Source organism: Sinohyriopsis cumingii, chromosome 7 (assembly GCF_028554795.1).
Source record: "Sinohyriopsis cumingii isolate HCF-2022 chromosome 7, ASM2855479v2, whole genome shotgun sequence".
Taxonomy (NCBI): Eukaryota; Metazoa; Mollusca; class Bivalvia; order Unionida; family Unionidae; genus Sinohyriopsis; species Sinohyriopsis cumingii.
The window spans coordinates 52898788-52911093 of NC_142967.1; the positions used below are offsets into that span (position 1 = coordinate 52898788).

Sequence of the window (12306 nt, forward strand, 5' to 3'; positions counted from 1 at the left end):
TCTCCAGGCAACTACCAGTGCTTAGCCATCTGGTACAAACATGTTTAAGCATTCTCTTCTGCTCAATGTCAAAAAGATCTTGAACACTAGAGAATTTGTGCTGTCGTTTCTCGCTTTTCTGGAAATAATAATAATAATAATAATAATAATAATATACATCCTGTAAGATCTCAGCCGCATCTGGTAAACACTTAGCTCCTTTGTGGGCTGCATTGTGCATGACATGGATGCAGCATCCTGCCAAGAATACACTGTCATGCTTATTTCTTATGTAGGAAATTACACCAATTATGTTCCCAGTCATCACCGAGGCATTGTCACATCCAAGTCCTAAACAATTATTCAATTGCAAGTTGCGTGCATTGATTTTCCCATCCAGGATTTTGAATATGTTTTCTCCTGTGGCAGATCCAATGCAAATAGGAAGGGAAAGTAGCTCAGAGTGAACAAGTCCAGTGTTTTGGTAGATTGATCTAATTACAACTGGGAACTGCTTGCTCCTTTTATCATTACTGCCATCTGTCGAAAGTGTGAAGGCTGCAGTCTGCATCCTCTCAGACAAGCTCTTCTGTTGTGCCTTTCCCAAAATCTTCACAAGAGCAGAGGCTTTCTTTCTGCCACACTTCATATCTGAAACATAAATAAAGAAATTGTAATTTGTACAATGTACATGTTGGTAAAGGTGTTCATAAAATAACTATTTAAATAATGGTGCATTGGTATGGTAAAATTGATTCTAATTTAGAATTTTGGTATGGTGAAATTGATTCTAATTTAGAATTTGTAAGTTTTATCAAATTCAAATGACTATTTAGATTTAACAGGTGCCTGGTACCAACTGTGTAAATGTGCTTCACTTGGTAAAAGTACACGCATAAAAGGTTTTAAATTACTGTAATTGTATATTTTTTTTATAAGTAAATGTCATAAAAACAGATAAACATGATATAAAATAAAATAAATAAATACATACCTGCAGCAATTTTGCTATCTGGAAACATTAATTTGAAGCCATTACTCAAGGAATCAGGTGTTGCTAATGGCGGATTGTGATAAGCGATGAGTTCGCACATCACAACTTCAGCACAAGTCACATGCAGGGAGTGTTCGTTGCAGTCGTTGAACATTTCGCATCATTTGAAAAGAATGTTGTAATTAGAGCCATTTGTCTAGCCTTGTCGATCACTTTATGCTTCTCTGATTTTATGTGGTGAGAGACATCATTCCCGCCACCACTCCTAATTGAAATATCAGTTTAAGCAGTTTGCAGAAGGTATAACTATTGCCCTTTCTGCTGGCAGAAATGAACGCCCAGGTCTTGCTGTATGATGTAAGAAACTGCTGTACTCATCGCTTCATGTCTTTGACTGAAGTTAATTCTTCTTCAGTCATTCTCTTCCTCATAGATACCATTTCAAATACATTTCCCGAACCTGCCTAAGCCATGATGCTGTTTACACTACTGATGCAACAACAAAGAAACTCTATACATGTGCCGTTGCAGAGCATTTTGCACAAGAACCTTCTATTTAATACAGAGGCTGAGAGCTAACTATGCAGGATGCTACTGCTTTACTTTCATACTTCTTTCCTTTCTTTTTCTCGTACTTGCCAAATACAAATTTTCCGTATTTTACCTTACACGAAATCGGATTTAGCTCTTGAAATCATATTTCCGTATTTGATATTTTTTCCCATACTAAATACGGAAAAATACAGAGGGTGCACATGTCTGCTACTGTAGGCAGTACAATGATATTTAAATGCCCATTAAATGATTTTTATTAAGTGAAATTTGTGTTTTATTTCTATCTTTTAGTTTCACTTAAGCGCAATCATCATAAATGCAATGTGTATTTAAACGTAAAATGTGTCAATCTACTATAACAGCTATGTCCCCAAGCATTTCTCTGAGAACCTAATTAAGTGCTGTGTTTTGATAACTGACTTGTGGAAGTAATTGTTATATTGTTGCAATGAATTAACAACAGAACTCCATTGTATTAGGCCCTATCATGTTAATTATGTCTTTTGAATCAAATAAAGGAGGTAGAATATATATAAAAAAGTTACAAGGCATGCAAATCCTACATCCTTAAAATCTATCGGCCCCAGTTGTATGTCGGGTGAACTCATTTCAGTAGGTCAATCGAACACTTATAAATTTTACTGTGTATGTAACATAAACTACCTTAAATGAACCAACTCTTTCATAACTGATCAAAGATAGCAAGGCAACCAAGCGGAACAAATACTTCGTAAAATAACGAGCTTGGTTTCACAGATACGGACCATTGTGGGCAAGCGATTTTCTGAGAATTTCTTAACCTGCACTTAGAGATATCTTCATGGATGATAAGAAGTTTCACTATTACTTTCAATGAAATCACAACATCAATATTATAGTAATTGAACAATACAAAAATTGAGTTTCGACGTAGGTGATTGTCTCACGAAATAAATGTTGGTAGTTTTAAAAAAATAAAAGTATGTTTGGTGGTATATCAACAGATAGTCTAGTTTCCGACTACTTTGACTCATGACTTGCTAGTATACTATTTAATACCACTCCAAAAACCAGACTGATCAACAAAACAAAAAGCAGTGATGTAATACACAGAAGTTTTCGCATACACGTGAATGGCTGTTGAAACCAGTTGAAACGATCTTTTACATTTAGAAATTTTTTAAAACAAATGTTATTTATACATAATAATAAACAACTTCATTAGAAAATGCAAGTTATTACAATTATTATCGACGTGATTGTAAAAGGAGGATTCGGTCTTTAAACAGCCCAGTTCCCTACCCCCTCATGGTTTTCTTGATGTATAAGCAAATTTTTTTAAAATTTTGGAGGTCCGTCGATAACTCGCTCCCTCACTTATAGTGTGGTCTATGTTTGTGGACCCCGTTGTCCACGAGTTATTGAGGGAAAGGTGTATAATGAAGTACTTTACTCATCATTTAATAACAACTTTGTTGCAAAGTTTCTACATTAAATTGTATCATGTCCACTTTTGTCGATTTGAAAGCAACACTACCAATGTCTTGCATAGTGAAATATTACAATGAATTCTCATTGATGGTTACTGTTTGTTCTGGTCCAGGTTAAAAATAACCACCAATCAGAAGTTAATGTAGCATACTGACTGTGTGACAAACAGGAAGAATTAGCAAAGCAACAGAGAAACTTCACGCTGTCAGGTGTGCGATTGCATGAATCATGCAAAAATTGTACAAATTCGCCAACTTGGAGAACAGTGATGCATGAGAACTTCTGCAAATTTGGTGAAAGCCCCACATATGAAAATGTGCTCGGTGAAGTATGCAATTTTTATTTAATCATTCTTGACGCAACATCTATTCTTTGGGTAGACAACTGTTTATACATCTGGGTTCTTCAACCATGTCATGAATGGTTGTTAAACTAAATTTGAGTGGCACATGGTGCCCAGGAATAAGCATTATTATGGTGAGGTTTGAAACTTCCATGAAGGAATTTTTACAAAGACAATAATACAGGCCAACTAGAAAACCCAAAATGTCTCATTCCTGGCATGGTTCATTATGATTTCATTCGGCAAATACTGGCTGATGGTAGTGATGACAATAATTTTTAAAGCTAGGAAGTATATCGGATTACAGGAGCTGGAAATTGTTAATGGAGATACCAGCCAGTGATTTTGAAACTGAAAATGGCATTAAATATGAGTTAGATGTACATGTTAGATGTATACACAAGTAGACAGCATGACAGTCAATCTCCCTTTCAACAGTATTTCAAAATTAAATTTAGAAACGCAGAATACTGAGCCTAATTAAAATACAATTTTCATTTTTTTTATCAATCACTTTAGCTCTGCAGATCATATGATACAAAACCATATATCCATATCAGGGTTAAGCTAATCTGAATAAATAAGGGTAAAAAAATAATATTAAGTAAAGATATTTATCTGAATACCTCTGTGTGCAAAAGCAAACAATGGCCTTGATGGACTAAAAACCCTAATACAGCATTATGGAACAGTTAAGAAATTGGCCAAAGTAGTCAGTAAAGCACTGATTCAACAAAGTTTATTTTAGTGAAAAGTCCTATTTTGGAGCAGGTTTATCCAAAAGATAATATCTGAGCTCTGGAAAATTGTACATAATGGTCATAAAGATCCCAACTTATTCAAGCTGACAAACCTAGCTATATATGCATATGCCCCATCAGACAGAAGCACTGAACAATATTCAATACAGATATGCAACAGAGATTGCTCAGAAATAATTAACATATTAATGCTTAGACCAATAGAGATGACATCTTTTAAAGATGCTGATTTCAGTACAGTTCTAAGAAAGTGGAGCAGGAATGAGAGATAGATTTTGAAGTGCTAGGTAAATAATGAACTTGGCCTTTTCAAGCTCTCCCTCCTTTTCTTCCACTCCCCCTTATTTCTTTGACAAAGGGCGAGGTCTCTCTTAAGATATAATCCTAGCAGTATCTCTCCTTAAACTGTACATGGGGAACAGATTTGGAATTTTTCTTTTAATGCCGAGATATTTAACCAGACCAGTGAATGAAGGTGCTGATGGAATAAATAAAATTAACACATAATCAGTGATAGGGTAAATTTCAATCCGCTTAAGTTTGTCACGTTGAGTAAGTTAAAAAAAATTATATTGTACTGGGAGTTGTCAATAGTTTTCCTTCTTCAATGATAAAAACAAATACCTGTGGCTGCTGCAGCCTTCTGCATATGCAGGAAGTACAGTGTGATAGAATTTGTTGGTATTCATCTTCATACCCAAGACTGGGTTTGTTCTAATGAGATTTTCTTTGCATGAGGAAATTGCATTATTTCTTCTGTTTTGAAGATAACATTGTAATGTCTTCCAAGTTTAACATGAAAATTATAATGTGGTTGTAGGGTTTAATGCCATTTTTCAGCACATGATAGGCTATACATGGCGGCCAGTATTAATGGTGGAGGAAGAACCTGGGAAAACCCTGGAAAGAACTATAGACCCACGAGAAGCTACTGGCAAGCTTTCTCACACACCCACATTGGCTGAATCTGAGACTCGAACCCACACAGACAGAGGTGAGAGGGCAATGATTCGTAATGGAGAGCGTTTTAGACCCGAAATTGGTAATAAAATGTTTTCAAAGCATTCATGCTGTGCAAAACAAAGGGCCTGGAGGCTAAAGTCAGTCAAATGGAGCCACCATTAAATGGCCTAAAACACTGAATAAAACTCACTGACAACAGGTAGCCTGTTTAAAAGTATTTTTGGTATCTTGATATCAATGAGAATAGCATGTAAACATAATATGATAGCTATGTCAATTTCAATACTGCCTGCTTGTTGCATTTAACAGCTGGTTGTTCACACCAGTGCTTTTACGTAGCAAAATTAGGATGAATTTTGGTGTAAATAACAGGTGGTCTTTCAAACCATACCTTACTGGACTGTTAATGGATAAAGCATTCAAAACCAAAATACTGATATACATGTAATTAAATACTGCAAAAGTTAGCATATGGCAAATTATGTAATACTGGTGAAAATGCAAGATTATATACCAACGGTTCACAAAGATAGACTTGGTCCCCTTGTGCTTGTATGCATGGTTCAAGTTTCAAAGGTGGGTTGATATTCTCTCCACTTTCATAATACTTTTTAAGCTGCAATAGAACATTGATACATTATTAAAGTTTAGAAATATCAAGTCGCTTGATGGGGCTGACACTCCACTGACCATAAGTATAGGTTACTGACTGTGCATTGCATGTGGCAAACTGAATAAAAAAGATACTAATCATTCTGTACAGGAATAATACAATTGAAACAATACAATTATTTATCTCATATTATACATGACGTTCAATCTATGAATGAAACCTGAGCATCACGCATTAATATACACTAATACTATGAACATGCTCATCAGTATCAAACAAAAGAAAATGGAAAGAAGTAGCTGAAAGACAACAAAATATTGATACAAGAAGCAAATATTTATGTGACGAAAAAATGACTCAATACATCAATGGAAAATGAAGGTAGAATTATGAAAAGATGTGCCAGAAAAATTTCTTGAATATAGTCTTTGTGGGTGACTTGGTTGTCTTTAGATGAAGCTGTCATAATCGAAGAAGTATGATGGGGGTCGGGATGGGGTGGGGGTAGATTTGGGACAGTAGTGTGCTTCAGGATTGAAAAATATTCCTTCTGCTCATTTAAACTTAGTTTAGAGTTGTATGCCATGTTTGATGAAATATTTTTGTGTCCTGCGAGCAGCATGATTTTATTTGGTGTCACTACAGCTTTTGTGAGTGTGGTAACTGTTTTTTCTGATGGAATGATTCATGAATCTATTCTGAAGTCCTGCATTTTCAGCAGCAACCTTCAACATTCCTAGAGTACTGTGTCCCATCAGTCAAGGGTAATACCTCAAAATAAGGATTAATATTCATTTTTAAGTCGCTGTGCTTCATGAGATTCCAAGTACAGGATAAAACAATGTTATTCGTAGTGGCTAAAAGTGCATTGTTTACTTGAAACAAAACATGCTTATGAATCTGCTGACTTATACATTGTATCTTAGGTTAGTGTGATGTACACACACACTCTCTCTCTCTCCAATTTTATCATGTAATTTTAAGTCTTTGGATTTTGGACGAGGGCTCTATCTAGCTGTCACACTTGCATATAGAAACAAAATGTTCACTAAGATAGTCATTCAATAGGTGTGGATGGGTGTTTTCTATTGTCCTAGGCTCTCGATTCACATCCCATAACCATTGCTGAACATTTTTTACATCTCACTGCACTGCCACTTTGGTATTGTACTTATTCAGATTTTCAAAGAAATTTTCCATGTCACCCGGATTTATGTGCAGATATTTTGCCTCCACCTTTATTTCTTATTCAAATGGAAGCAATATGTTGGAGACGTAAAAATTTTGACGCGGTCAGTGTGCATTGCCATTTTTCATTTCGACATAGAGAAAAGTAGTTCTTGGAATGCAGGCAGGTAATTACCATATAAGGAAGAAGTGAATATTTTTACTTAACTCCGGTCAATACAGCTGGGTATTGACCCATAGCAACAATTTAAACTAATGGGACTTTTATGAAGTATATAATAACAATAAATATGTTTGTTCCCTCCTTTCATTTTTATTAATTGATGTTTACTGAAACCATCTCAGATGCTCACGAGAAACCCCAACACACCAAATTTTATATAAAAAAAATATTTACATTTTAGTGCTAATGTGTTCAAAATAAAAGTGCCCCAAAAGCTAAGTTTGGTTAAGTCCATAATTAATATTTAAAGGAAACAAAAACAAAATATTAAACTGGAACCATTCAAGGCTTCTATTTCTTCAGATTTCATATTCATACTTGTTTACTGTTGTCATGCTCGCATGCCATTACAGACCCCAAAACCCACCCCCGAAAGTCAAGACCTCATACAGTCAATGTCAGAATCCAACTTTTTATTGCTCAGAATTCATTGATATATGTACAACATGTGTTCATAAGCTCAGTGAAGGACCAACATGCAGGCAGTGAATTTTGACATCAGCCCAAAGCCAAGCAAGTCTGTATTTGAAACTCGTTCCCAACAGTATGGACAAGTTGGTAAACAAATATGCAACATTTTCAGTCAGAACCTGAAAGATATGCAGAGGGCTTTTAGCGAAAACCGTATGTGCTACTACTGAAACAAGAGAATTAGTGACAATCTTGACTTTAAAGATAGCCACTGTGAATGCTATGGTCAACTCACACAATCACCATTTTATTCAGCACCAGCAACATACTGTTATCATCTTCTAGTGAAAATCCCAGTTGATAAAAGCCTACTGTCCTGGTGAAGTCAATTTAAAGTTTTTTTTTAAATTAGATAGATTGGCATTATTTTAAACAGAATAAGCTAGATTGGCATTATTATAAATAGAATAAGCTAGATTGGCATTATTATAGATAGAATAAGCTAGATTGGCATTATTATAAATAGAATAAGCTAGACTGGCATCATTTTAAATAGAATAAGCTAGATTGGCATTATTTTAAATAGAATAAGCTAGATTGGCATTATTATATATAGAATAAGCTAGATTGGCATTATTTTAAATAGAATAAGCTAGATTGGCATTATTATAAATAGAATAAGCTATATTGGCATTATTTTAAATACAATAAGCTAGATTGGCATTATTATAAATAGAATAAGTTAGATTGGCATTATTTTAAATAGAATAATGCTAGATTGGCATTATTTTAAATAGAATAAGCTGGATTGGGATTATTATATATAGAATAAGCTAGATTGGCATTATTATAAATAGAATAAGCTATACTGGCATTATTTTAAATAGAATAAGCTAGATTGGCATTATTTTAGAATAAGCTAGAGTGGCATTATTATAAATAGAATAAGCTAGATTGGCATTATTATAAATAGAATAAGCTAGATTGGCATTATTATAGATAGAATAAGCTAGATTGGCATTATTATAAATAGAATAAGCTAGATGGCATTATTATAGATAGAATAAGCTAGATTGGCATTATTATAAATAGAATAAGCTAGATTGGCATTATATTAAATAGAATAAGATAGATTGGCATTATTTTAAACAGAATAAGCTAGATTGGTATTATTATAAATAGAATAAGCTAGACTGGCATTATTTTAAACAGAATAAGCTAGATTGGCATTGTTTTAAATAGAATAAGCTAGATTGGCATTATTATAAATAGAATAAGCTAGACTGGCATTATTATAAACAGAATAAGCTGCACACAGCAAGAATTGTTTATTTGTCATCAACCAGATACCATAAGAAGTCTTTCACTGAAAACCTCATTGCTAATATGGCCACCATGGCTGGAATAATTGTCCATATGGGCCTGACATTGCTCATCAAACCTATAAAACTTGACAGTCGACCATTTCACTTATCAGGCTTACTTAGTTATTCTAAGAGAAAAACCTTTGCAAACTATCACCCATATCATGTTGAATTTACCTATTTTACTTGTTGGATCACCATTTTTTTCAAAAGCACAGTAAATTAATTCATCCAGAATCTTTAAAAGTGAAGTTAACAGACTCGGATTTAATTTGTGGTCAACATAGTCACATACCCTTCGGGACAAACTGAAATCATAATTTACAGGTTTATTTGGGAGGTGGGGATGTTTTTTTTTTTAAAACTCTTGATAACTAAAATTTGGAAGTGGTTCAGAACAAAGGCATATTTAGGCATTTTATATATTACAAGCCAGAAATAAAAATAACAAAACTTCCAAACAATCTCCGAGTTTTAGAATTGAATATATATGAAACGCCATAGAAATATGCACAATACATGTGATAACGTATAAATGATAATTTATCTAGCATTTTAACATACCAATTCTTGGAAATTCAAATTCTATTTCACAAAAAAATATCAAACATCAAACTTGCTTCAAAGTATTGAAGAAATGTGGCAAAGTTTTAAGAACCAATTCTCTGCAAGTAAATTTATAAACCTATATAGACATGACTTTATATATGTCCTTACTGGAGCAAAATTAAGATCAGAATATATCAAAAATACTTGCAAAGCACATATCTTATGTTAGCCTGCAACGGGACATTTTAATTTATAATAGTTCTGTTTTCTTCTGTTATAAAATGCAAATTATTCATTGTCATCCTTAATATGTATCATTTAGCTAATTTTAAAATTGTTCTATTGAAATTTATGCACACTGCATCTTGAACATTATTTATTGCTTTTAAGAATTTTTGCAAATACTCTAGCCTTAAACCTATAAAAATCATGGGTTACTTCTGTTGCTTTGCTGAAATTTAGAGGGCAAGAAAGCTAGTATATTAAAAATAACAACAAATAAATTGTTTAAATGCATGAGAGTAGAGATTTATTTCAAACTGGGTTGAATTTCATGCTCATAATAAAATTAACTGAACATCTTGATGACTTAAGTATAGCTGTCAAGTTCACTCAAAACTGGATATAAAAAAACATGAAGCCTCTACAGTGGCAACTGGTTCAGCCATTTCCATTTAGAGGAATGATCACCTCATTATTATGCATGGATCTCACCCATAACAAAACTCACGTGAGATCTTGATTATATAAGCCTATATTCAAAGTTTTACCAAAATCTGATCAGAAATATGGATCTAAAAGTAGTAACAAACTCAGCCAATCACAGAACAGACAAAACTTCCCAATTAGTTAGTCAATACTTTTCCAAACGATAGACCAATTTTCAGTTAGGTATAATGGAATATCATTACTGTCTACTTGGAAAATCTGAAACATTCAGATGTGTGATAAAGAGCGCAATGACAACATTATAGTAAATTAAAACTGTGTAAAGTACACTTTCACCATAATGATCTCCAGCTTAGTTTCAGAAACTTCCAAACCCTACGGAGGTCAGTGGTTCCTTGCTAGATATCTAAAGATGAGATAATACTTTCTTGAAAAACTTCCATGCAATCAGTGTTTCCCTTTATGCACATGTGTGCATCAGGGATGCATGCTGGAGAAAATTGATGCATACGTTTTGTTGCTGTGCATATTTTTATGCAAAGGTTTTGCGTTAATTGATCAAGATTTAATATCCAATGCTTTAAATGAGGGATGGCATTGTGTATACTTTGAGTTTAGGTACAGTCTGGCTCCCTGCTTCTTATGCTCCTTGCACTGCACTCCGCTATTCATATAGCGGATCATAAGAAACAGGAACCAGACTAGCATAGGCAATGTTTTGTTTTAGTAGCTTCCCCATATCTCACAAGCTCTCATGTGATTACCATCGAGCCCATGAAGATGTCCTTCAGATGTTTAATGTCAATACTTGTTGCACTAGAAAATGATCACCAGATTAAAATGGCTTTGACTACGAATTTTTTAAAAATCTGCTCTTGTTTGCCACAAGATATCTGGAGAATACATTATCAACCAAGACATTCTTTCACAACAAAAAAAATCAGTAAACTTGCTGAGACAGATGCGTTTTTTGGATTACAAAGTCAGGAAGTCATTGCAGATTTTGTTGGTTTTTAACTTGCTGCAATAAAAGAAAGATCTTAAAGTTCAAGTGTAACTTATCAGAAAGAAGATAATCATTAGTCTTTTTGATTTTTGGTTAAATGTGTTCTAGGACGAAGTACAATGACACCGATGATGGTACACATTTTAAGACAGGCAGTAAATTAACTGCCATTTGCTGATGATGTCATTTGCTTAAAAAGATTTAACTGGCTTTTTGTATTGACTCATATGTAATGTATTGGTCTATAATATTGCTACAAAAAGATTATAAAAAGACTGTTAAAAGTATGACTTCAACCAAAAAGAAAAATGAACTAATAGGAATATTCTCTGAATGGACAAGGCATTTATTTGTCAACTGAGCATGTTAGCATATTCGTATTTTTAGAGAGAGAGAGAGAGAGAGAGAGAGAGAGAGAGAGAGAGAGAGAGAGCATGTTGTGCAAGTTGCAATATCCTATTTGAAGCTGAAAAATTACGGGTGAGATGAAAATTTGTCAGTACATTTTTGACTCACACATTTTTTATTTGACCCCCAGTTCTGACACCAAGTTTTTCTTAATCCTCAATTTTACACCCCTGGGGGATACACTGATGCAACAGTGGCAATCTTTTCTATCACCATGGCAAAATTGATATATGCTTTGATATATTCCTGCTTTTATTCCGAGCTTTAAATGTTCCATTTAATACTTCTGATTGTTTGAAGTTTATGACTGTCGCTTGCACTTTCAACTTGTTTTCATATCTTGGAGAACATTTTTAAATAATGTTATAATGTTAAACTTAAAGCTTAATCAAGCTGGCAATTTGCATGAAAAACATGGCTAGATTTAAGCAACTGCTGTACCCTGTAAAGTTACCGTGGTTCCTTGACCAACTCCATTAAATCTAATATGAAAACCCAGATCCAGACTAGTTCAATATCAGAATTTGACCTCAATGATTCTATTTTTATTTATTTTTAGCTCTTTTTTCCTCCACAATTTAAGGGTAATTTTATCAGACTTGCAATGAAATAATAAAGTTGGCAGGTCTGCAGTCTGATTGGTATGCATGGATATTGCTCAATATCATCCAAGAGCTTGACATTGTAAGTAATTATCTGGCCAAAAACAGATCAGGAATATGGCTTTCAGAATGGTAACAAGTTCAGCCAATCTGAAGCAAGACCGCCTCATTAATATGTCTCACTCATTACCGAACCTGTCCAAGATCA

At 33.9% G+C, this 12306-nt stretch overlaps 1 protein-coding gene across 2 annotated transcripts in view; it reads right to left on the bottom strand.

Annotated features, from left to right (window-relative positions):
- LOC149795258 (Fanconi anemia group I protein-like) overlaps positions 1–12306 on the bottom strand; it is a 164497-nt gene that overhangs the window by 76367 nt on the left and 75824 nt on the right. For both annotated transcript variants that reach the window (XR_016422292.1, XM_089964989.1), the window contains exon 18: positions 5580–5681. Coding sequence is in view for 1 of the 2 variants with exons in the window: in XM_089964989.1 (XP_089821115.1) it covers positions 5580–5681 (102 nt within the window). In the remaining variant the exon portion in view is untranslated. The remainder of the gene's footprint in view (positions 1–5579; positions 5682–12306) is intronic.